The sequence below is a fragment of the Nothobranchius furzeri genome, chromosome 1, assembly GCF_043380555.1.
Source record: "Nothobranchius furzeri strain GRZ-AD chromosome 1, NfurGRZ-RIMD1, whole genome shotgun sequence".
Lineage (NCBI taxonomy): Eukaryota > Metazoa > Chordata > Actinopteri > Cyprinodontiformes > Nothobranchiidae > Nothobranchius > Nothobranchius furzeri.
In genome coordinates this window covers 46,811,775-46,839,534 of record NC_091741.1, presented here as the reverse complement: position 1 = coordinate 46,839,534, position 27,760 = coordinate 46,811,775, and the positions used below count along the sequence as shown (strand labels likewise).

The 27,760-nt window shown below is 39.7% G+C and overlaps 1 protein-coding gene across 2 annotated transcripts in view; it reads right to left on the bottom strand.

The window, feature by feature from the left end:
- Positions 1-24,565, bottom strand: part of chchd3a (coiled-coil-helix-coiled-coil-helix domain containing 3a) — a 76,783-nt gene extending 52,218 nt beyond the window's left edge. For both annotated transcript variants that reach the window (XM_015959210.3, XM_054739725.2), the window contains exons 1-5: positions 24,353-24,565; positions 22,822-23,040; positions 22,179-22,269; positions 15,985-16,078; positions 8,712-8,892 (exon numbers count right to left, since the gene is read on the bottom strand). In XM_015959210.3, the coding sequence (XP_015814696.1) occupies positions 8,712-8,892; positions 15,985-16,078; positions 22,179-22,269; positions 22,822-23,040; positions 24,353-24,433 (666 nt within the window). In that variant the 5' untranslated portion in view covers positions 24,434-24,565. The remainder of the gene's footprint in view (positions 1-8,711; positions 8,893-15,984; positions 16,079-22,178; positions 22,270-22,821; positions 23,041-24,352) is intronic.
- Positions 24,566-27,760: the final 3,195 nt, after the last annotated feature.

Sequence of the window (27,760 nt, the reverse complement as noted above, 5' to 3'; positions counted from 1 at the left end):
TTAGGTCATTTTGATATTTCAATATAAAAACAACCTGATATTACATAAATTTGCTTCATTGATGTTTTTGCTAAAAGAAATACTCCCTGATAAACCAAATAAATCAAAACTGTAAAACTAAGAGGTGTTATTTTAACAGCAATTTAAATAATTGAATTCAGGCATTTAAAGGATTTTGACATGTGGAAGAAATGAAAGTCAATATAGTGTACCAAAACATATTTTTAAGAAGAAGTTCTACAACTTTGTTGTCCCAGATTTGCATTATGTCAACATAATAAGTGATAAGGTTTCTTTTTCCCCCAAACTATTTCCTTTAAATACCACCAACAGGCATCAATTCTCAACTCAGCAAGTCTCCTTCAATACCTGGAAAATTAAATTGTCAAGCCATTATCAGGCAAAGCCAGTCGTCCGTCTCCAAAATGCAATAGTGCACAACTGAAGTACATACACAGTATTCACCTACAGAAGCTGGAGACTACACCTCTGTGAAGGAATGGAGAGGACTACTGGGGTGAACGGAGCATGGGGGCGGTGTGTGTGTGTGTGTGTGTGTGTGTGTGTGTGTGTGTGTGTGTGTGTGTGTGTGTGTGTGTGTGTGTGTGAGTGAGAGAGGTGGGGTGCTTGCTACATTAAAAATGTTAAGCTTCACCAAAAGTCATTTTCAAGGCAGTCAAGCATCAAATAGAACACATTTTAAGAGGAGCAGGTACAGATTTTCTCTGAGCTCTTGACAGGATGGACATGGTGCGCGTGTGCGTGTGTGTGTGTGTGTGTGTGTGTGTGTGTGTGTGTGTGTGTGTGTGTGTGTGTGTGTGTGTGTGTGTGTGTGTGTGTGCGAGTGAGTGAGATTTTGAGCAGGAAGTAAGCAAACACTTTTGGTATGTTTCATTAACCCCAGCTGTGAAAGCAGAAAATTTTGTTAAAGACATTCTTATAAACAGGACTGGGAATTGTATTCGAATGTACTGCAACAAGGACGTTGGACAGCTGCTTACATACAGTTGTTTAAAAAATTAAGTTAAAAATTTGTAAAACTCAGTGAACAGAAGAAAGGTTCAGCAGCAAAGTGTAGCTGCAAAAAAAATTCTGTACTGAGATTTACTCTTTTGTCAGATTTCACATTTAGAGCTCACTCGTCAAACCCAAAACAGGATTGGTCCACCACCATGCCTTAAAGCTAGACAGGTAAATTACCTGTATTTGCACAGCACCTATTTAGGGTTCTACAATGTAGCCACAGCTGCCCTGGGGTGCACTGATGGAAGCGAGGCTGCCAAACGCTGATGCCATCGGACCCTCCGACAAACACCTGCAGGCAAGTTGGGTTAAGTGTCTTGCCCAAGAATACAACACCAACATTCTCTGGCGGGCGCCAGGATCAATCCTGCAACCATCTAATTACTGGACAACCCACTCTACCTCCTGAGCTACAGCTGATGAGTAACTGTTGCAAAAAAGTCACTCAAAAGAACTTAATTCAACCAGATGTCATGTTCATTTAGATTTTAATGAACATCTGCTAATTGGGGAAGCTGCATCTCAGGTAGAAGATTGGTGATCAGTAGACTGAGGACTAGCTCAGTGGCTTAGTGGTATGAGAGTCCGCCCTGATACTGGGAGAACATGGGTTCAAATCCACGGTTGGGTCATACTAAAGATTTAGAAATGGGACCCAATGCCTCCCCGCTTGACACTCTGCATTGAGGAGTTTGACTGGTGGGGGGGGGGTTCAATCACCAAATGGATCTTGAGTGCGGCTGTGTCTGCGCCCTCACTGCTCCCCAGGGGATGGGTCAAATGCGGAGAACAAATTTCAAATACCATTGTGACAACTAATGGGACTTTAAATTTTATCTTGAACTGGGAGGTCTTCAGTAGTAATCAAGGAAGTATTACCTCCTTGAAGTGATCAAAATAAAAAACGTATTTATTGTGCTAAATGTGGGAAGAGCTGTGTTTAAACTGAACAGTAAAACAGTAAAAAAAAACTCAACTCAACTCAATCTTTATTTCTAAAGCGCCTTTCAGGAACAAGGGTGACAACAAAGAGCTGCACAGACATACATCAGTGATTAATAAGACAGGGACTAAACAGAGTTAAAAATATGGTTAAAGACTAAAAACAAGAATAAAAACAATAAAAACAACATACAAATCACAATTAAGAAATAAACACAAGCAGACTAATGGCCTTGTGTAAAGGCCAGATCAAAACCACTTAGGTATCTGTGTGTATTGTGGAAAGTTTTAAACAGAAGATGTGTCCTGGAAGATTATTCTCCTTGTGGGGAAGCTTTACAAGAATGTTAGGACACTTACAGGACAGTTTTTCAGTAACTAATAGTTTAATAAAAGTAGAAATTGGCATTAAAATGACTTCTGCTAATGCACAATATTTTAAATGTCAGTTTTATACAAAGTTTTAATTGCTACTATTATTATTTTGTTGTATAATAAAAAACACTCATTGGAGAAAGCAACATTACAATTTCTGAGAAAGCCTGAAAGTTTGAATATTTCTGGGGTGTAAAATCTTGCAGCTGGCTAAAAGGAAAATACTGGCCAAGATGCCAAATGAAACACAACAAAGTAAATATAAGACTTAAGTGTTTTTGAACCAGTTACTAGTAGTAGACAAAGCTATTACCCCACCCAAACCGCGATATGGAGCGAAGAAAGATTGATGACTCTGGGTTTGATTGAAAAGTCTGCCTGAGGGCTGGAAGGTGCGATGCTACAGCGAGTGATTGATTGAACAATGGACCAGTGTGGCTCTGTGGGGAGCAGAATTGTTCAAAATAAAAAGATGGGATGGCGGAGGTCTATGATTTCATTACATTACAGATGTTTGCATTGACAGATTGACACAGAATGGCAACAAAAGAAGTCTAACACATGCATGCACCTAAAAACAAGACTTCATTTAGGGAGTTCATTTATAGCTACATGCGTCTTCCTGCTTTGTCTTTCCCCACTTATGAGTAAATATAATTGTTCATTCTAAATTATTGTTGCTTTTGCAATTAAACACCAATCAGGCTTAATTAATTATTCACCATTCTTCTACACACAGTTGTTAACAGCTGAAAATGAAAACATGCCGTCATTATAACACAAGCACCTCAAACAACATCAAAGTGCAGTAGCGCCCATTGTCATCTCACAGTCAACTGTAAACTAGAGCATGAAACCTTTATTCCAGTGCTAGCTCTTGGTATTTTTTTTTAATATTATTGTACAAAAAAAGGTTAAACAACCACATAACATCAGAACAAGCATAAACACTGCTTAGCTTCCAAAACCAATCCAACGTTTATGCCTTTGTTTCTGTTTGCTTTAGCCTGGTTCCCCTTGAGTGGCATTACATGTGTGACCACTGGCGTTGAACGTGTTCCCTTCAGACAACAGAACCCAGGAAACCCAACATCACCTGCGATGACGGCAAACAGCCTTGCCAACAATGGTGTGAAGTTTCAATTACCGACAGACTTGCTGGCTGCCTGCTGCCAGTCAGCCTGACAGGAAAGGGAATGACTGGGAGAAAAGCATTCCCACTGGGGTGATGCAAACTAGAGCACCCTGGCTTTACTTGGAACCTTACATAAAACTTTCATGTCATTAATTATAATTAAGATGCCTTTTTTCTAGACGTAAATGTAAAAATATCTTTAATGTGAAAGTGTTAAACTGTTGGAATGGAAAATAAATCTCGTAAAAATATCATTTGCATTACCTGCAATTGATTTCCACTTTCTAAAACACTATTTTTTTCACAACTTTCAACAACTTTCTGAGATATCTTACAGTTGCATTTATAACATGACACTTATTGATATAATCGTTGCTTCTACAATACAACAGACATCACAATTTAAACTAAAATAACCAGAAACTAAATCAATAAACCCTAAATGATACCCAATCTTGGTCTAAGCCAATGTCTTGGGGCAAATCTCTCAAATGCATGTCCCTGTAATTGGTGCAGCCGTGGTTGTGAAGGTTATGGCTATTATAGGTGAGCGTGGGGAAGCATAACTACTCATAGACCTTGCTCTCGTTGTGAGTGAAGGAGGAAGGGAATGTATGGGGTCCCACCACTCACCGTGACCTGTATCTTAATGAGGGGGACAAATCAATGCCATGCTGGAAGAACACGAGCACAGCTGCAATAGATAGAGGGGTATTTTTCTGTCACAATAAACATGAAAGCAGGGTTCATCTCAATTAGTGCCATTCATTTTCTGATTTAATACGGACTTTTCTTTTTTAATACATTCACTTGCTGCAACAGTGAACTTTTCTTAGCTTTTGTTTGGAGTAATGTTTTCATTTCCTTGCTCTTTTTTATATAGGATTAATCTCAAATTAATATTTTTTTAATGCCAGGGAAGAATACTGAAGAATGACATTATTGCATGATTATAATGATAAATGATAAATGACCCGCACTTGTATAGCGCCTCTCAGAGTAAGCACTCCAAAGCGCTTTACACTACAGTGTATCATTCATCCATTCACACACACATTCACACACTGATGGTGATGAGCTACGATGTAGCCACAGCTGCCCTGGGGCACACTGACAGAGGCGAGACTGCCGAGCACAGGTGCCACCGGTCCCTCCGACCACCACCAGCAGGCAAGGTGGGTTAAGTGTCTTGCCCAAGGACACAACAGCAGAATTCTCTGTCCGGAGCTGGGATCGAACCTGCAACCTTCCGATTACTGGACAACCTGCTCAACCTGTTGAGCTACTGCTGCCCAATAATAATGATCATTATTATTATTAATATTATTATTTTAATAGATGAAATTGCTACAGTGCTTTTCAAGGCACATAAAATCATTTCCTTTATTCACACATGCACACATTCATACATTAAAGCTACAATTGGAAGTTTAACCCCTTTCAGCAATAATGTATGATTTCTTTTAATCCATAAAAGTGACAGTCTCACCATGTACAGTGATATAACGTAGGCAATACATCCCCCAGATCGTAGAGCCACATGCAACTTGAATTGAGCATCATTCAGCATTAGCCAATAGCGTTGCACATCCACATCTGCACAGATGTCAATCACAGAGCGTCAACGCTTGAGGACGTACCTAGACAGATTCAGAGTTGGCAAGCTCTCTCATGGAAAAGTGAGTCTTAAATAAATAAATATATATGTTTATACCCAACGTGATAATGATAACAGTAAAAAAAATAATATGGGTTAGCCGTGGGTTGGCCAGCTAGAGGCAAGTAATAATGAACGAGAGAAGTTGCTTTTATAGGAAAATGAGGGACAAATTCATCTATGTTTAAAAAAGTCTCTGAAAAACGTTTACACAATATTAATGCAAATACACAAAAGTTAATGCACTCGTTGAGCAAAGACATGACTCCAAATGGAGCAGGACCTCCTCTGAAAAACTGCTACGCCCCTGGTTGTCCTGGAGTGGAGTTGCTTCGCAACACTCCCCAGGCCACAGATAATAATAATAATAATAATAATAATAATAATAATAATAATATATTATTATTATTATTATTATTAAACTTATATAGCAGAAAATACGTCTGAAAGTAAAACGTCTCTCTCAACGCATGTGCGCGAGTCTGCACCCGAGCTGATTGTGAAATATAAATTAGACTTTAGCAGTAGTACATCGACTGGCATTACTTCAACCAACATTTATAGACAGCCAACACTGAAATGTGTTGGGACATGCAAATTTAAGGGTGTGTGTATGCTTAAGATGCATTAAACCAGCTTTTCTCACATGAAACCGTTTCTCTGTGGACATTACTAAGTTACTAATTTAGAAAAGCAGGGTGGAGATGGCGCTGACTCTTAGGCATGGTACACTAGACACCCCAAGCTGTCTATACTTAAAACAATATAAATGCGGTTTTGAGTTTAGGACACTTTGACGCAAAGGAAAACCATAAAAACAACTGTGTTCTCAAACTATACTATATTAAAATGCTTTAACTAGCATACAAAAGGTAGTTAATGTATGTAAACAAATGATTTTGTTTGGTTTGATATAAGCTAAGAAAAGAGTAAACCACAAAAATATGCAGATTTTTCGATGTACTGATCGATCAAAATAAATGAGTTAAGCCTCTAAAACATGAGATGCTTGAAAAATAATTACACAAATCACCCTTTAAGCTCCATCGGCCACCAGATTATGTGCTTAGTACAGCAAGCCATAACTTCTCCCCGGAGCTCTTACTCGATCACCTTATTGACTTTGCCTAGCATACTTCCACCTTCCAATTACTGGTGCTCATGTGCTTTACAATAATGTTGATTTAATTTGCTGGGTGACCAGTGCAGAGGTGCTTATGTACTTTGAAGAGACGGGTTGTTAAAAGCAACCCAATGAAAATGAGCGAAAAAAGGTCAACATTCTCATGCGGAGTTAATTATCTAGGAAGTTGTTTTTATGTCCTATTTCTGCATCAATAAATGAAGTTCACCACCAAAGAAAAAGGGGCAGAAAAAGGATAGAAAGCAGCAGATGGAGACACACACAGACAAACACATTTTAGGTTTCATCAAAGCTGAGCTCGCCATGGGTAGCAGAAAATCTGAGTCTGATGAACACAGAGTGAAATGACAAAGGGTGAGAGGCTGTCTTTAAAAAATGCAAAAAGTCAATTTCCAGTTGAAAAGAACATTGGCTGCGTGGAAGAGTGACTCGACAATTACAAGAGTGCTGCAAACTGCACTGCACCTTCACTGATAACCCGTCGGATTCTATTAAAACTTCTGCACTCCAAAGAACATTCATATGGAAGAAATTATTACACACACTTACCGTGTGTGTGTGTGTGTGTGTGTGTGTGTGTGTGTGTGTGTGTTTTAACAGCTAAATCCTCTGACAATAAACTTTTAGATGCATTCTGACATTTGTAGAAGAATGGAACAAACAAATAACAACTGGATTTAGCAGAAAATGTAAATTACGCACATTTATTGAAGCATGTGTAAGTGTATAGGTCTGGATGAAAAGCAAATGCAGACTTTCGTTGTATGTAGTTTTGAAGGTGGCTGATGCCCCGGAGTTGGCCTTAGGGTTACAAGAAATGCCTTCAAAGCTTATGGGAGGAAGAAGTTCAAAGAATTAGAACTTTAGGGAGATGCAAGCCATGATATCTACAAGAACATTCTGTGACACGAAGGCAGGTGCACAATCAAATGTCCACCGTCATACAAGAACTCTACAAACCACCTTCATTTCATGTCGGCCGATTTCTGTCCTGACAGCCTATGATTGAAACCATTTTCTTCTCTGATGCTGAAGGATATAACATTGAATCAGTCTGCCATCCCTCACCCTGCTCTTTTTTTCCTTCTTCTGATGTTAGCCCTGCTTCTTCATAAACTTGCTCACTGACAAGGAATACCCTCTCAACAAAATTATTCTTTTTTCTATTACGGCGATATGTGTGTGTGAAATGAGCTATATAATCAATAGTGTAGGTTTGTAAACAGCAGCCGCACTCCACAAAAATGTGTTTTCTTTAGTAAACAATAAACTGCCAGCGTGTGGTCGGGATGCTCGTCTAGCACAATTTACAGGGAATAAGCTGGCCAAATTGAGAGCATTTGTCATTACAACAGAGGGATGAACAGGAGCTGATTCAGACTAAGGAAATGCTGAGTGACCGTGGAGAGATGTTTACTACTGTATGGCTTTAGGATGGTTACATGGAAATGTGAAAATCCTTTGTATTACACAGAAGCAGCACTCATGTCTATCGAGTATTTAGGCAGTGAACGTTGACAACATCTGAGCATTTCTATGAATTACAGTTTACAGTGTTGCTGCACGGCAGACACGTCTGTCACCATGCCAACCAAACTCTGCAACTCTGCTAATGCTATTGGATGCCAAGGGCCTGGTAACGGTCCCATTGAAATAACCCCCCCCCTCCCCCCCCCCAAGAATTCTAACCAAGCCAATCAGCGCTGAGCAGCGTACGTCACACACCGCAACGCTCAGTTTCTCACAAGCAACAAAGATGGTGTCTGAAGCGGACTTCACTGTGGCTCTTTCCTCTGTTCTAAATGAATTGGACACATCTTTAAAACCTCAACAAGAAGAAGCACCAAAGGCCTTTCTTCTAAAGAAAGATGTTTGCGCCATCGCCAGACGCCATCTTTGACTCAAACTAAAACAAAACCACTACATCGTGCAATACAGTCGTCCTTAGTGCCTTTTTTCTGATTGGTTATTTTTGAGCTGACTAGTCCCGCCCCTCATGGTGCTCTCTGCCTCTGAGCATCCAGACTTGTCCTCAGTGTAGAATAGACGGACGATGAGTCCGGCAGGCCAGGCTATATAGAACCCCCCACAATACAATATATGAGGCTAACTGGCAGGGGCATGACTGCCGTACACACCAGGCTCTGCTGGGTCCCTCCAACCACTGCCAGCAGGCAGCGTGTGGGTAACAGTCGAGACAACCTGAGCGGGGTGTGAACCTGTGAACTTGCGGTTACGGGGAGGGTACTTAACTCCTTTGCGACCAACGCCACTAAAATAAAACCAGAGTAGTTATGCAAGCATCCACTAAGATGATGGTACTGATGTTGGTTACTTTCAAAAAGGTGCAACATAAACACAAACATATGTGCTTGCATACTCACAAAGACACACACATAAGGTGTCATTTAGGAAACTCTGGATAGAACACTTACAAGAATCTGAGCTCGGAGTATCTCATCCTCAGTGGTGATCCTCTCTCTTATGACAGCCTGCTGGAAGTTCTCTTGGGCCACGGCCCGCTCTGCGGACAGCATCCTGGACACTTCGGCCTGGACTTGTGACTGGGCTGCGGTCTGAGCTTGTGCTGATGTCCGAGCCTTCTCTGCATCAAACCTGCATAAAATCATTAGTAAACTCCAATAAGATAATATCTAAAACTGCTAAATAACTTTTGATTTCAACAAACTCAGCGTAACCAAGGGGAAACTATTAGATTGTAATGTTGCACCTTGACATCATCAGTCACAACGCAGTACTACTGTGAAAGCACTTTAAAATGTTTTGATTTTTGTCAAATTTAAAATGTTTTAGATCAACAAAATTCTGAATCAGATGATAATCCAACCATGTTTAATCATTCATTTTAGTTCCTTTCTATTACTGACGTTGCTACGCGGTTATGTTCTAGGCATCAATGTACAACATTTTACAGGTACACTGATGTGCATTAGAAATGGGGCAGTATAATACTGTTGGTCAGAAGCATCTGTAAATAATTACAGAGCAGATACATGTATCCATCAATAGGAATAATCAGTTATATGAAACAGCTTAGAGAGTTGCAGCGCATTCTCGGCAGAATCAGTACTACCATTTCTACCTTGTCATTGGATTCTTATAGTTGCCTAGCAACACATCCCCAGTGTGCTTGATTGAATGAGGCGGAACATCCCTGAAACCTCTAAAAGTGATCTTCTGTGAGAAATCAAACAGTCGCGGTAAGGTAGAATAAACACAGTACAGAAAGCGGGCACCAGAGTGAGTTATGACGGACGGAATGAAGACAGCAAGGATCTTCATAAATGCCTGCCTATGAAAGATGTGGGAAGCTCATAAGAGATACGGCTGATGAGACTGATGATGCCCCAGAGTGACAGGCAATGTTAAATGATTATATGACACATTTTGATTCCTGGAAATATATGGATAGGATGCAAGATTCCTTCACTCTCAATGAGGTGTCCCATTCCACTCAGATATGTGAATTAGGAATTCCACCCAAGGATCATTTTTTATTCAGAACCCATAAAAACACAAGTTATGACTCATTTACAGCCTCCTCAGGTTTCTCTATTGCTCATTATGATAATTTACCAAACATATTGCTGTGGGCATGAATAATGAGCATGGTTTTAACTCCTAGTTCTGCTGTGTTAGATACAAGCACAATAATCAGACTGAATGATAGATTTTTGTCTTTTAAAGGAAGAAAATACTGAAATTTTTTTCAGTCACCTGAAAAAATATTACAATGCATGGGCAGCGATGACTACTGATTGACACATGAGCAAAAACAGTTCACTTACATACATTTAGCCCACAGTTGCAAAGCACGCCTGATGTCTTAAATCTGCCTGTAATGTTACTAAATGTTTTGGAACAAAGGGGACAGGAGAAAGAGAAAAGAAAAAGAAAGCAAGATGGTGAAAGTAAGTAGAGAGCGTGAGCGGTACGACATGACATGTTTGGCCCCGAGGAAGTGAAGCAGAGAGTGGGAGAAAAGAGATGGTGGGAGACGAAGAGAGACCAGCCATGTCCAGTCTCACAGTCCACTGGGCTGCACACGTCAGCACACTCCATCCATCATCCAGCTCTGACTCACACACTCACACACACACACAAAGAGAGAGACACATGGGGAGCCTCCTAATGGCCTTTTACATTCACCATTTCCCCCACAATCCACGCCTCCCTGCCTGCACGGCTAATGCATCTAAACTGCCTTTACTCAAGAAGCTCTAGCTATTGCCACGATCATGACAACTGAAAAGGAACAGTAAACATGATTTTTTTTTCCTTGGAAAAGTATTTAATGGTACTTAGATGGGCCAGCAAACGCAGTAAATTCAGTCTTTTGACATTTTTATTGGAACAAATGCATTTTTATCTAACAAGAAGAAAGTCTGGACACATAAAAATGCTCTGAATGCTTTGCTACTGAATCTCCTCAATGGAAAAATGCATGTGTAAACACCAAAACAGTGCATATGTCCCAATGACAACCTACTGTAATAGAAATGTTCTGATTTGGATGATTGGTTTTGGGCTAGAAGAGAAAAACAAAAATTTCAGGAAGGGACTCTTAAAGATATCCAGCAACATTTAAAACAAAACACAGTTAAATTAAAAATATACCTTTTGCTTTTCTGTGAAAAAAGTCGCACAAGAGTAAAAAACTACAATGAGGGGAAAAATAGGGGGAGAGCAAAGGTAAAAACCTACAGACTTCCTCACAAGTGCTAACCCAAGCAAAGACTGCTATCACTAGCTAGATGCTATCTGTCTGCTTCACCTCTATTGCTTTCCAGTCATTATTGCCCTGTCTCTGGGATATTGAATGCATTTTTCATTCGACTGTAGAAGATTGGCACTGGGAGGGAAGGGGGGTTTTGACACAGAGAATGGTTGAGTCAGACAGAGGGAGGAAATAGACAATAGCTAAGCCGGAGAAGGGAAAAGTATCCCGCCTTTAGAGAATAGACAAATGTTGTTTTCTGGCTTGGCTTGAGTAGCAGAGGATAATCTTTGCTAATTAACTGTTGATGCAATTGATCGTTGGGCTGATTCTTAAAACAGAAAGAAGGAAAAACAAAATGAAGTAGGATTGGTTTATAACGGAAAACGTTTGAATTCATTGTGTCTTCCTTTAAAGCTGTGACTTAAACAAAGGTACACAAAGAGAGAACAAATAAAAAAGATTACCTTTTCAGTGCTTGAAAGCTTATTTGGGTGTTGGAAATTACTACCAATTTACCACAACCCTGGCACTTTGTTCAGGGCCACCTTGATTTTGCTATAACTGCATTAAATGACCCTGGGAAGTGGGAACTGAAAACCTTTAGATGCTTTTGCTTGTTTGCTCTTCCTTGAACAGACATTTTTAACAAGGACTTCTATAGTTTAGTGAAAAAGAAGAGCACAACAATAATCTACCAGAGCCAATTGCATATCTAAAAGAAAATTAGAGTTTTGGCTAATGAAATCTATTTATTCCAGCTAGAAGTTAGAAGAATCACATTCAGCATTATCAATATTACATTATTGATAAATGACCCGCATTTGTATAGCACCTTTCAGAGTCAGGACTCCAAAGCACTTTACACTACAGAGTATCATTCATCCATTCACACACACATTCACACACTGATGGTGATGAGCTACACTGTAGCCACAGGTGGCCTGGGGCGCACTGACAAAGTCCCACCAGCGGACGAGGTGGGAAAGTGTCTTGCTCAAGGACACAACAGCAGCACTCTTTGTCCAGAGCTGGGATCGAACCTGTAACCTTCCATATACTGAACAACCCGCTCAACCTGTTGAGCTTCTGCTGCCACAGTGTTGGACAACACTGCTGGGGAACCGAGCATATGTGTGGTTTTTACCGTTTACGTTGTCTGGTTGGTTGTTACTCACCTTAACACAACTTATAACTTACAGACATTACTATCTCCTATCCATGGCCAAAATCTATACTGAGGCAAAAGTGATCTATGTTTACATATTTCATTAACAGTTAAGTGTTTCTTTATTAGAGAGGAAAGTTCTCTCACTAAAGACTCTGCCTATTTCATAAAGTATTGCCAAGTAAAACAAGCACTGGTATTTATTGAACTGTAACTACAGACATGATAAAAATAATTAGCTATGGTCAATCCTACGAATGGAAAATCCATTAAAACATCACCCCCGAGTCCTTAAGGGGTGAACATTAATTACTACACTTGTAAAAATATTCTTAAAAAAAGGCATTGAATTAATACCCATCGTCCCACCTCCCCCCCAAACACACACACACACACACACACACACACACACACAGCCTTTTATTTTCACAAAATGTGCACACACTAAAATATCAGGCAAACTGCATAACAATGGTAAACCCAGGTGCTTTGAAACAAATGCATTTAGAGCTTGATGCAATATTGATGTTGAAATAATGTTTCAGAATGTTGGTTATGAATATTTTATGGAAGCATGGTCTCTCCCACACACGTATGCACACACAAGAACACATGCATACACCCTATCTGACTGCAGTTTTAATAAAATGGTGGAAGAAAGTTATGGTGAAGGTCTCACTTACTAATTGTTTCAATATCTACTGTGGTCTAGTATGAATGGCTTAAAAGGAGGCATCAAAAGAATGACTGGATTACAAGTCTTACTCATCAATATTCATAAGCAAACATCTCAACTCTGATTGGCTAACAACAACACAACTCTTACGCTGCTTCCATTCATCATTCTTTCTTGGGTAAAAACTACAACACTGAAGTGTTATCTCCACAAATATTAAGCACCAACTTGTTTCACTATGTTGTGGAGATGCTAATGGTTAGCTTCTACAAGCCGAGACACGCTTTGCTCTCTCCTGGCAGCAACGTCAGTAACGCCTTCCCATGTAGGAAGCCATGGTGAGCAACTCCCAGAATGTAAATGTTCCTTGTGACATATATAGAGGAGGCTGGCTTTTTCTGACCTGATCATTTTCCCATTTATCTCTTGTCTGTCCTCACGATTTTGTCAACATCACCTTGTCTTTTCAAATAACCTAAAGCATGAAGCATGAAATAAAAGATGCAACTGCAAGTAAATCTAAATTATTTTTCAAATTTGATACACATTCTCTGATGTAAGTTTTAAACTAAATAGTAATAATTTAGCTGTTTCCATCCCTCCATAGTGTGTGTGTGTGTGTGTGTGTGTGTGTGCGTGCGTGCGTGCGTGCGTGCGTGCATGCGTGTGTGTGTGTGCGTGTGCGTGCGTGTGTGTGTGTGTGTGTGTAGACAGGTCTTTGTTAATGAAAATGTGAATACTACTGTAACATTTAAATACATTTAAATAAAAACAAACACAATATGATCAGTAAATCATTCAACAGAGTGGCTGGTTAACGCAGAAGCTCTGCGAGAAGGTCAGTGTTCTCACTCAGAAGTCTGGCATACAGCTGCAGCCAGCACAGGCTGCCCAACCACATGCTGAAATAACGGGCAGAAGTTCCACAAAAACAGCTAACCTTTGAGTTACTCAACACAGGCACACACACACACGCACACACACACACACACACACACACACACACACACACACACACACACACACACACAGAGTTTGATAACAGTTCTGAACATAGCAAATGTGGGAAACATAGATTGAGAACTACAGAAGAAAAGACAGAGAAACGTAAAAATGAAGGAAAAAGAAGGTTTCAAAGTTTGATCAAAAGAAAGAGGACGAGGAGCTGACACAAGAAGGAATGCTAAGTCGCAGAGAGTGTCCAGAAAAGTAAAGAGCTGGTGCTTCATGACAAAGGGAGAAGTGATGGGTTGGTGTGAGAGTTCTTTTACCCTCATCCCATCTTCTCTCTCTTCCTTTTCTGTGTCGTTCTGCTCTGATGCCTCACAGAGAAGCAGTGGAGGCAAATCTGCTCTCTGCACCCGCATATTCCCACAAATTAGTTTAGGCTGCACCTAAATAAACTCGGAGCTCAGAGCCCCTACTTCACTTCTACCAGAGCAAAATATGCAAAGCCAGATCTCTGGAGTTCATTTATGGCAGTACAGCCAAACAGATGGAATCGTGCCTAATTGGAATTCCACAAATCCTCAAAATCCCAGAAAATTTTTACACAGCAATACTGAACAGGACAGAATGGACTCATCCTTTTCATTAACTGTTTTTGAAGCAAGGTGAAACAGGCAAACACGTGCAGCTGCAGTTGGGTTGTCGCTAGTAATGCATCTGTTTTCAGTTTATTCAATTTTGTCTGAAAACTTGTATAGAATTCCTTTTTAGTTTTTTACATAACACATGCTTAAATAAGAATAAAAAGTAAATATATATGCATTTAAGAAATGTCAACACTAGGAAATGTTTTGCACTTCATAAAACAGCTGTTAATAATGCAGTTACAAAAAGTCTTTGAAAGAGGAAAAATAAGTCAATAAACATATTTCTGGTTGTCAATTTCTCTCATCCTGAATGAACCTGAAAAAGTTGGTGGAGCACAACTTTCCCACCATGAGGAGAGAAAAAAGTTTTATTTCTCTCCAATCCAAAGTTACTGATCAGCTTGGACTGTTGGGATTTTACTGACGTGAATTCAAGAGAATCGGCCAAAAATAGTTTAGAGTTAAAAAGGCAGCAAAGAAGCCAGAGGGTGAAGGGTGACGGGAAAAATGTTCAAAAAGCAAAAATAAAGAGCATGCTTCTTCATCAGGCAGTGCTAATGGATCACCCCTCTGCATGCAGGAAATTATCTCAGCATTGTGCCCTCCTTACTAAGACATGATTAATTGATTGCAAGAGAGCAGGAGGACAGGAGGGCATCAGATAAAGAGGAAAAGGAAAAGTGCTGAGGTACTTCGGAAAAGATGTAAATTCAAAACAGTAGGGATCGGAAAGACGGATGTTGACCTTTTTGACTATTAATGGAAGAGAAACGTGTTCACCTTAAAAAAAAGTCCTTAATTCGTTTAAAAAACCTGGAAAAAGACATAGACCTGACAGTTGTGTGGTGCCTGATTCTAACTGGAAGAAACAAAGAGGGAAGAGATGTCTAAAGGAACAGCCAAGATGTTTGGCTCCATACCAAAAATCTCTTTTTAAAATTTCTGTTACACAAGAAACATTCTGCAAAACAATAAGATTGGATTGTTAACTCATTCACTGCCAGCCGTTTACTGATCACTAACAGGCTTCGCTGCCAGCATTTCTGACCGTTTTTACTGTTTTTTTTAAGAGTCACAGAACGTTGCGCACTAGGATGATGTCGATGCCTAAACAACCAAGACAAAGAGGAGACTCACCTCTTACATCAGGAAGAGTCCGTGTGTTTCGAGCGTTATCCGTTCTTTCATAATCCGTTGTCGAATTGTGATCGGCAGACACTTTTCCGGTTCGCGCCGCACTTTTTTTTACAGGAACGGCCCAAAACGATCTCCTAACACATGGATGTTTTGCTTCCTGATCATGTGATGTGTGACGTATGCGGATGAAGATCGGCTTCAGGGCTGAGATGTTTGTTCTATCAGCGCGGGGGCTCGTTCCGATGCTCAAACAGTAAAAACATGTAAATGACGACTTTAGTCGTCATTGCCAGTGAATGAGTTAAAAGACCCTGTGTGTGTGTGTGTGTGTGTGTGTGTGTGTGTGTGTGTGTGTGTGTGTGTGTGTGTGTGTGTGTGTGTGTGTGTGTTTTACCATGCTTGCATCTCTTGCTTGGCCTTGGCCCTGTCTTGCTCGAAGCCTTTACTCAGCTCATCAGTGATCTTCTTCCTCAGAGCCTCTTCATTCACTAAAAACAGAACAAGAACAGGAGCAAAAGCAAACGGATGAATGAAGGGAACTGGGTTGAGTAAGCAGAAAAATGCTTCAAAATATCTGCAAAGAAAAATCTGCCATAAAGAAACAAAACTAAACATAAAAGAAAATAAGACAAAAAATAATGATTCCACACTGAAATTATACAATTATCTCAGAAAGTGATGTTCAGCGTGGTGAAACTTGATTTGTTTACTAAATGTACAAATTAACAAAGCTGTTATAAAATGTTGAATATAGAGAATGAAAATACTTATTTGCCTAAATATTTTACATGGTCCTCAAATGTGATTGGTCAAGAATGATGAATCATTTCCCATTAGAAGAAAACAAACAGAACAGTTAAAAAATGTGTTGTGTGAAAGATTAACATGTCCCTGAATATCTTATATTATTCACACACACACACACACACACACACACACACACACACACACACACACACACACACACAATAATAATAGTAAAATGTCATACACACATCCTTTATCCTAACATCAAACCTTCAGCACCACCCTGACTACATACATCATGTCACTGCCGACATACGTGTACTCTTTGTCCTCGCTGTTCTATCTTAGCAGGTAATTAAGCATGAAAGTAAAGATGCCGGCCAGCCACCAGCCCCAAAAACGTGCTCTGAAGACTGAAGTGGCATGCGGTGCACTGCAACACTGCAGTGATGGAGGAGGAAAGTGTGTGAGTGTGTCAAGATTAGCCTCCCACTACATTAGTTAGATGGGATAATCCCCATTGTCAGAGTCTATTATCACCTGGTAACGTGGTAACAGCAGGCCACAGAAACCTCATTACACCTAAATCAGATTAACACTAAGAGAAAACACCAAGACCAGGAATATGCAAAGTCATTTATTTTAATCAGCTATGCTCTGGTTCTGCATTCAGACACACTGGTGGTTTAAAAGCTGTTCACTGTTGATCTCTCATCTAACACACCTGCGGGGATAGTCAGGGCTTTCTGAATCTTATCGATACATTTTAAAATGACAGCAATTAAATTGCTTAATAACTTGGACCACTGACATTCAATGGATTGGTTTTAAATATAACCTCCTCAAAATTGAAATTCTATGTAACATAGACCATTTTCTTTTCTGTAGCAAACAATAACAACACCTATGAAGCACGACAGCTGATAAATGTTTGGAAATAAGGGGTTTGGAAACACTAAAACTAACAAAATGAAGGGTTACTACTTTCTACTTTCGAGTGCATCCTTAGAGGCACACACTGCTGTCGAATGCTGTCCAGAGTGTGGAAGAATAATATCCATCATGTTTGACTGCACTAACACGTATCATTGATCTCACTGCAGAGGAGAGACTAATTACAGCTGTGCTAGGACAGAAGAGACAACCTGAACACCTGACGGAGGATCTGCCACTATATCGAGTCACCAGTAATATAATCTAAACATGGAACAACTATTTTGCCTAAAGTGTTTGTAGTTTTAGCACCAGTTTGAAATTCAAAAACCTCATGGATGTTAGTGTCGAGGTAGGGTCCCCAAAATGTAATCATGTATAGGAAACTCTTTAAATACAACACAGAATGTGTTTAATGCACCGTGCCCTTGACACTAAAATCAAGTAGTCCCTCTTACAGTAGCTTTCATCTGCATTTTCAAAGCAGGCCCTCTTGAAGAGTGCCATGAAAAGTAAAAATTTCAAAGTCCTCTAAGTTCAGGCAAGCGCAGACAACTCTTCATTTCCTCTCTAGCTTTGCAAAGAGAGGCTTCAGATGGCTGGCGAGCCCACGGGGTCAGCCACAGAACAGGTACTGATATGATAAACACTGTCTGGGGTCCTTGAGGGAAGCTGGTTAGGGTCGGAGACAATTCCAGATTGACAGAGACCTTGTCAATCCTGAGTAGGACATGTAAATGTTAAAAAGATTAAAAACTCATCATCTTTTTAGACGCGTCTCCCTCCTTTTGCTTTCCACCAATCACTGCACCCTATGGAAAAACCCACAGAGGCGGCGGCGAGGCAGTGGAGCACAGGCTATTGGCAGTGGAGATAATAGACAAAGGCAAATTGCATTTCTCATCAGAAGTTTCATTAACCCCGGGACCCGCGTGGAGGGCATAATCTGTAACATTACCACTTCCTCACGTTTCTACCTTGCTCTTCGTTGAGTCACCCCACAGATTCCACAAAACGGATGGAAAACAGAAAGGAAAAAGTTGCCAAGGGCTGGTGTCCTGATGCCACTCTGATTGTCTGATTTCCTCTTTATTCCCAGTCTTTGCTAACACAACTCTATGTTCTAGACCACATGTGTCAGACTCAAGGCCTGCGGGCCAGATGCGGCCCGCGGAGCATTTTTATGTGGACCGCGAGATAAATATCAAAAATATATTAAAAGTGGCCCGCTGGCCGATTTTACCGCAAAGACTTTAACTCCCATGATGCTTTGCGGCGTTAGCGCGGAGCCGAAGCGCCCCCTCCTTTGTGTTTTTCCAGCGTCTGCTGCCGGTGTCTGCAGCTCCGCTGTCTCGGACAAACTAAACATTTCTCGCACTCAGCGCCGAGTTCACTCAGCTATTTTCTGACGTTGAAGCCCAGAAACGGAGATTCTAGCCGCTCAGTAATGTGTTCACGACTGAAAGAGAAAGTTTTCCAACTAACGTCCAGAAAGAGCTGATATAACTCCAGCGAGCAGCGACACGCTCAAACCAGCATGACTCTGTGGCTGCTGTCGTTGTGTTTCCTCCCCGACACACAACAACGTGGTCAAGCTGCTCAGACATGTTCAGCAGCACAAACCTATGTGAGCACCTGTTGTCATCTAATGTTGTCATTATTATGATGAAGATAAACAAAACAACAGGAGTCTCCTCCTCAGCTCAGATCAACCCCATGATGCAGGTATCTGGCTGGAACAGGTGAGCATCACAGTAAACCAGTGGAGCAAACTGAGCTTTAAATATGTTGGTTTTATGCTCTTTTTCTGCTCCAAAACATGAAAGTTAACAGGTGAGATGTTGCATTTTCATTTAAGATAAAATGATATTTTATTTTGTTGTTGGCCCGTGAGAAAAGATTTAACCTACAGTAAACAGGAAGTGGAAAGGCTGCAGATAGATGAATAGAATAGAAAATCCCTTTATTGTTCCTCAGTGGGGAAAGCTAGAAGTCACAGCAGCGATGACACGTATGACAGGAGAAAAAAAGGAGAATAAAAAATAAGAAAAATGAATAATCAAGAAAACATAAATCCTGAATAGATTTTAAAAATGCTGATTATACCACAATTAATGAATACCACTGATGCCTTTTATTTAAAACTGACTTGCTCGTGTGTAATTTGGTTATTCCACATTCAGTGTTAATGCAGAAATAAGTTTGTTTCCAAATTTAAAGGTTCAAAATTGCATATATGTTGATAAAGAAAATGTGTAAATTTGCCGTCACTTCTTCAAAAAATATTAAGTTTGGCCCTCGACTCCGTCCCAGAGTTTCATTTCGGCCCCGTGTGAGTTTGAGTTTGACACCCCTGATCTAGACTCAAAGGCTTAACTGATCACTTATACAAAACAACAGGAAAGTTATGAACTGAGAATTACGTGTCACAAGTTTCCACCAACTTTTTTCTCTCTCGTCTTCCCATTCTTTCTGCTACGCCTGGGAGACATTTTTAAACAGACTATTAGTCCAGAACCGTGTGTGGGCTCCAGCATATGAATATTTATAGCACATTGGAGAAGGTGTAGGAGGTTCAACCTTGACTATGGCGTAATCAGCACACATACTTACTTGGGGCATGATTTAGAGACGGCCGACCTGCTGAGAACCTCACTCGATACCCAACTCTTGTGGACACACATAATCAATGTCTGCCTCATTAAGGTTGCACCCTTTGAGAATTGGGCTGAACTTTGCAACATTTTAACGAGATTCACATTCACATTCATCACACCTTTCGCTTGTATTCCTTAAAAAGAGCATGCTCAGGCATGATCAATCGTACAAGTTGACTTTTCCTCACTTTTATAATACTTTGTGACCTTGAGTCTAAATGCAGCTCTGAAGTCCCCTCACATGGACGCCGCTGTGGATGTCCACACACAGACACATGGTCTAATAACAGCTCAGGTCCTCATCAGGAGCAAACACATACTTTAATGTTAAAAGAAAATTGCATAAAAAAGCATCAAACTTAGAGCAGGAAACCAGTTTTTTGCTGATCTGCTCTACAGGAGAGGTCATTTATGTCTACTGGTCCCAATTAACCTTTTCCTTTTTAATTCCAAATAAGTGCTTGTAGACAAAACCAAAAAATAAATAACTAAGATGGAGCTAAATGTTCTTCAGCAGATGACTTGTATGCAAATTGTCTACTTAAAAAGTGTCACTTTACAAAATGATTCCTCTGCTATACTCAAGAAGTGCTTTCTAACACACTCCACAACTTATACAACACCTAACTCTGATGCTCTCACAACATTCATTTGATCTGAAAACAGATCAAATAATAAAGTTCTAACTTTATTTTTGCAAAAACAAACGACTGTGATATAGTGTGGGCCCTGATAAACACACAGGCTGCTCAAGCCTGATTATGAGTAAAACATGGGAAGAAGTTTGTTGCAACACCTCCTCATCTTAAAGGATTTTTTCCAAGAGGAGCTGTGTGGGATTTTTGTACTGCCTCATTTTGGCCAAAGTTAGATAAAATATGTTACAGCAGGCCACAAAATGTATCCCGGTAAAAAGAACTTTACACAAGTTTTTCGAGTTATTTTAGGGAGTCGCAGTTATTTTACAAAGTGAAAAATTCATTCTTCTTGTCGTTTACGGCCCATTTTGCAAACCCTCCATCATTTTGCAAGCAGTGCATTTTCTAGCTGCTGTCCAGTGCAGGTAAGACACCAACTGCTCATGGGAGCTTGAAGGATAAATAAAAGAAATGCACACACATGCACGCACACACACACACACACACACACACACACACTTAATGATGCCTGCACGTTTGTTGTAGTAAACAGCAGAGGTGTTGTTTTAATCACCAGAGCCAGCGTAGCGTGGCATAAGTTGGCCTTTTTTTAATTACCTTACTAAGTGAGCACAGCCAAGGATGGAAGAGCTTGCCCACATCACGGATGCCACCCTAGAAAGGATCTACATCCCTTCTGAACGATGAACAGGTAACCTTCAGATGTCCTCTGCAAGATCAGATTCATGCAGCAACTCTAAGCAGACAATACAACTTAAAGTTTGCTTTGAAGGATTTTTAGCTGGCCATGAAGTTGTTTGGTTCAAAAAGCACATTTCTGATCAGTTTCATGAAAGTTTTGCTTTTTGCACTATTAATGTCAGATGAAATATCCTTATTCTTCCTTTTAAGCTGTAAATGTCTGCAACGTGCTTTAGCTGGATATATAAAGTACTACATAAAGTACTTTTTACTACAAGTAAAGTAGGCCTAGAGAATACCAAAGAAAGTCTGGAAGATTATTTCAGTCTGCATTCATTATGTTACTCTCTCAACAATCTCTCCCAGGTTCAGAAATGAATTAATCATGTCATAAACAGTTAAGGGGTGGCAATAAATCATAAAATGGCCGCAGCTACTGCAAGGCACTTTTTTAAAATTAAGACTAATTATAATCTCCATGAAAAGTTGGAGACAAGCGGCTTAAGGTGGCTTGCAGTTTACACCCACACAATAAACACAATCAAAATAAAATCCTTAATAAACCCATGGCAAGTTCAGTCCTGCAAAACCTCTGCCTTCTAATTAAACATGTTGCAGATGTCAATTGAGTATTTAAAAACTATTCAAATAGTGATAATCTTTTGCAATTTCTAAATGAGCTTTAATACAGTTTTAGAAAGGAAATAGACAGAGGCTAATCAATTAGCTGAAATAAAAAAAATAAATAAATAAAGTATGAAATATGAAATCCCATGCAACCAAAGCACCAACTTATTTAGTTCCTTGATTATAAAGCTTCAATTAAAATCTTATACCAGAACAATAGGTTGGATTTTTGTGTTTTTCCATTTAACAAACACAAATTCTCAGCAACCTGGAATAAAACTCACCCACTGCTGCAGCAGGTGGTGGAGCTGGACTCGATTCAGCCCTTGCCACTGGCTTGAAGACTGGAGCAGGTGATAATGGCTCCACTGTGGGCTGTGGAGGAGGTGCAACTGGTTCACTAGCAGCAGTAAACTCGGGAAAAGGAGGTGAAGCTAAAGGCTCAGCGGCCTGTGAGGGCAAAGAGTCCCCTGAAGGAAGGAGGGGTGCTGGCAAGATTGTGACAGGCTTGAAGACAGGTGGGGATGAGAGGGGCTCTGAATCAAAAAGAAGGGATGAGGGGATGGGTTCACTCTTTACAAGAGGAGGGTGAGGTGGTGTGAAATCAGGAACACATGGAGAAGCAGGAGGTGCAATAGGTTTGATTAATGGAGAAGAAGTGGCAATGGGTTGGCTTATAGGAGAAGGATCAATCACAGAGGGAGAAGCAAGTGATGTGAGTGCTTCCACCACAGCTGGAGCACGACAGGGAGCTGAAGTAAGTGTTTCAGTGTGAGCAGGAGGAGAGGGAGGTGTTAACAAAGTTACTGCATCAACAGAAGCAGGAGGTGTAGCTACAGGCTTAAAAGCAGGATCAGCAACAGCATTGGCAGCAGCTGAGGATACTGAAGGTGCAAGCTTCAGATCAGTTGTGTTGGATGTCACTACCTTTTCTGTAGGGGGTTGAGGAGGTGCAGCCGCAGTCTCTGCGGCAGATGGAGGAGCAACGAGAGGAAGGGGAGGAGGCAAGGAGGTGAACGGGTCAACGAGTGGAGGCACAGGCTGCAGCAGAGGAGGAGCAGAGATGGTGGGTGGGGGAGAGGAGGCATTATTTTGTTTTGAAGGAGCAGCAGGCCCTTTCATTCGCTTGATGACATTTTCAGAGAGCTGCAAACGACAAAGAAAGACCTTTAGAAGAACACACACCTGACATGACCTCCAACAATGTCACACTTTGTCTTATTGAACAAGTGGCCAAAAGCAACAGCAAAGTAGGGGAAAAGAAAGAAAACTAAACAAAAGCACGACAGGCTGAACAAGATGCTTGAAGTGTAAAAAACTGCAGTTTTTCTGTTAATGTTAATACCAAATATATCTGAGTATTTCAGTTAACAACAACTTGACATTTAACAAGGGGGCCAGTTTATTTTATTTTTTTTAATCACAGTGATTGCTGCAATGATGATTTGTAAGTTCCACCTCTATAACATTTTATGAATGCAATACAGTACACACAAGAACAACTCTACTTTTACACAAACGGGAAAGAAAAACACAACTAATTACCCTTATTCTAAAAGTCTACTGGAGCTCTTTTCTGCTAAAAAAAATCTGTCATTCGATACCGTACTTTCTCTTGGATTTGCCAAAATAATTTAGAGACAACTAAAACAAAGCTCACCTGTACATCTGAACACATTATATATTTTGTTTCCAGACTTTTCTGCACCAGTTACTTTTACATTATTTGGTTTTATTTACATATTACGCAGCAATTAAACTTTTATTTAGGAAACAGAATAGTACTAATTTGTGACTTTTATGCTGGCTAACATGTATTATGTACTAATAGAACTGATCGTATTTCCATCCTAGTTTTTAGAAGAAATAATTAAATTAAAATTAAAATGCATCACTATAACCTTAAGCTGCTGATCAAATAAAAACCGGCTATGAGGTAGTAGATTTTATTATAGAAATCGACCAAAATAAACAGGATTAAACAATAGCTTCCTCACATAAACCTTGGCTAATGACAGACAGCAGCCTTATCTGATTGGCTAATTCCTCTCCGTGTATTTTTAACAACAGCTGAGAAAGGCGCAGGTAAACAATACCAGGCTGCGTGACTATATAATGTTATCGTCACAAACACCTCATCGGTAAATAAAAAAATAAAAAAAACATGCCTCAAGCGCTAAATAATGTGAGTTTTGTCATCGTAAGCCAGATACAGAATTATTTCCACAATTCAGGTGTCTAAACCTCACTTCACTTTCAGACTCAGCTTGCAGTTTCTTTAGTTCTGAACTTTTTTTTAGTCTGCTTCCACTTTAACTGTGAATGGAAGTTTCCAGTCTCTCACATGTCTGAGCCGATGGTTTGAGCCCAACACTTCCCTTCTAAGCCACTTTATTGTCTCGGTTCACTAATTTAGCTTCTTTCACAGCACCTGTTAGAAAGTTTGCCTGTAACTCACCCGTATGCCCTTCACCACTGTTACATTATCGTAGTCGTCCGACTCAAATGACACTCTCCGGGTACTGTTGTTCGCTCCCATTGTTTGTCAGCGGATTGTCCGAAGCGTGGTTTATCTGTGTTGCATTTGATGTTAACTACAATCATCCACTTTTGCTTTTATTCAGTTTGGGGCCCAAATTCTTCAGTTTCAGAGGGTTCGCTCTTCCTTAGCGTGACGTTTACTCAAGAACGCGCAAGATTATTGGACAAAAGACTCGTCCACCGTAACATCAGCAGTTGTGATTGGTTGTTTTTCGTGAGTGGGCGGGGTGAAGAAAGTGGCATGCTGGATATCCTCTTGACATTTCACCAGTTTGCTTGACATCTCTGGTTACTACAGAGTTAGCCAAATATTGTACTCTAATGAGAGATACATAAGTTAGAGTAAAAACATTGTTATCAAAAATTCTCAAGGGTACAATAGTATTATTCAAACAGGCTTGTTTGTGACTCATCAGATAAATGAAAACACAACTAAGATTTTCACATTTTTTGAGGGTACTGATTTCAAAGTGCTGGAACAGTACATGGGTGGTCCTTCCACTGACAGGAAGTACAATTTTCTGTTCATTCCCTTAACCTTCACATGGTTGAACTAAATAAATTGAAAATGTGTCATCTGGTGTATTTCTGAGTAAAACGGAATAAAACCGCCTTCAGTGAAGTAGGTAGAGGTGGTAGGTATTAGAAATTGTACTCAAGTAGTATTTGTCATCATCTGTTTTTGTGTTTCTGTTGGTTTTGGGTTTTGTCTAAGCTCCACAGTTTATCATGTACACCTGCTCCCAGTCGGTTTTCAGCTCACCTGTTCCTCACCTCCCTCAGTGTATAGGCAACCTGTGTTAGTTTCGTTCTGTGTTCGATTCCCCTTTAGTTGCTTGTTTGCTCCAATGTTGGCTCTGTGATCTTTCTGTCTTCTGCCCATTTTTTGTCATTAAATTGTTTTTGATGTCACCTGCCTGCATCCTGGGATGTTTCACCTACTCTTGAGTCCTACAACAACCACACTGATAGAGCAATACTTCATAACAACATTGCTCATAAAAATAAAAAGTACAATACCATAAAACAACTCACAGAATTGCAAGTTTTCTAAAAGATACTCAAGGAAATGTAACTACATGAACATAACTACTCACTTCGGGTTATTTACTATTAATGGTGACTAAGTCACATAAATGTTGTATCAAGGACGACAGGAAAAATTGTCTCTAAAACTCATTGCACATGCTCATATTTGCATATCCAAATGCTTTACCTTTTTCCTGCTCTTTATAAAAAGTAATTAAGCAAGTTACTAAATAAATGGCTTGTCACAGCAGCAACATAACAAATGTAAATCATAATTATTAGATATAAATTCACTAACGTAAATAAAATCGTTATTAAGACGTTGACAGCAATACTTTTGTTTTTAAAATTCATTGCGAGTTTCAAAGTCATAATTATTAAATATCAATTAATGATTTATCACATTCATTTTAAAGAAGTGCAATGCAAAATTTTCTTTCTTTCAGTGGTGGAAATAGGTTTCCGAAAAGCTGCCTGTCAAAAAATGAATAAATAAATTATATATATATATATATATATATATATATATATATATATATGTATATGCATATATGCATGAGTCTAAAAGGAAATTTAGTTAATTTTAAACTCAAGCATATTGGGGTCAATTACTTGACCCCGTGTGAATCAGATTAAAAAAATTTCACCATATTTGGTTTGAACCACTTTATATTTAAGTATATGACATAAACATGTTTGGCTGCATCCATACTGTCACAAGAAATCTGTTATTCACACTGTAAGTTCTGAAGAGCAAACCAAAATTAAATTAATGATAAAATTCTCAACTGAAGTGAATACAAACATAATACAAATTATCTCAAGTTGTTGCTTTTTTCCATCAAGAATTGACAAAGTGAAAATTGAGCAGATTAAATGAAAAAAGAGATAAGGAGACGTGGATGTGGGACCATGAACAGGGACGATGGAGTTTACACGTTGGACCGCGCATGGGACTGCATCGTCGGAGAGGGGAGAGCGGGCAGCAGAGGGCGACGACGTCCTCTGCTGCCCGCGGATAAACGGAGAAGGAAGTGACGCCACCATCAGCGTCAGCCTGAGGAAGTCTGCGGCCGCAGACGAAACGTAGCGATTAAACAGGTAACAAAACTGTTTCTGTGTTTTAAAAAGAATGACAGCGTGGAATAAGAACCACGACACACAGCATGAACACACCTAAGATGTAGAAAGTGAAACAATTGCTCATAGACCTTGACATGTTTTAAAAATGCTGGGTGTTCTAATAAAAATACCATAAAAAGAAAAAAAATCACATTTTCAATGTCGTCAATAAAATAACATAGATTTAATATGGATGGATTAACATATAATAAATATGTATTAGATAAGTGATTGATTTGAATGTTCAAGTTAAATTATTCTTAAATAAGAAATAGAGCAAAGGCAGTCCTAATTTATCAAAAAGCTTCTTGTATGAATTTTATACCACATCAAACCTAAACAGCATTGTGGAGTTTAAAGGTACAACATGAATATGAATGAAGTCAGAATGACATCCTGTGGACAAATGTGGGTACTGCAGTCCAGTTTCAAAACAAACAAGTGACTCTCTCGTTCCTGTTCCATGACTTTCATGGCTGTTGCCAGCTGCAGATCAGCACCAGAAGATTCTGGATGACGAGTGAAGAGGAGTCATACACAGTAAGTTGATAAGCAGATGAATACATTTCACTGTAATACGGATTTGCAAAAGTAGCTTTAAATTGTTTTTAGAGCTAACAATTTTTTCTAAGTGCTTTACACTACAATTCATTCATTCACACACTTCCATGAGCTGGGATTGTCCTACAACCCTCTGATTACTGGGCAGCCTGCTCAACCTCCTGATCTACTGCTGGCCTACAAACTACAAATGCCAGCGCTGCAGCATTAGATCAGCTCAGAGTCTGCAACCCTCACAGACTGTAAACAAAGACCACGTCCCACCATGTTCATTTTGAAGGAAGGAAAAACTGACAACCTCCAAAGAAAGAAATCTGTTCAAATGTTACCTTCCTTCCATGATTGAGTCATTAGATTATTTCACTGTAAAATTCTAACACATTGTACCTTTAAAACCACAGCTGGTAGTTTGAATTACCTTGAGGAAAGCTTTTGCAGGAAGAGTGAGCCAGTATACTTGATATATTATACACATATTGCAGTGCAATTTCAATAAGGTTGTTCTCTACTTATTGTTGTAGGATTGTGTTTTCTGCAATGTGGAAAAATGAAAACAAATCAATAGAAACCGCTTTAAAAATTCATTGTATTTATGGGAATTTCTATGTGAATT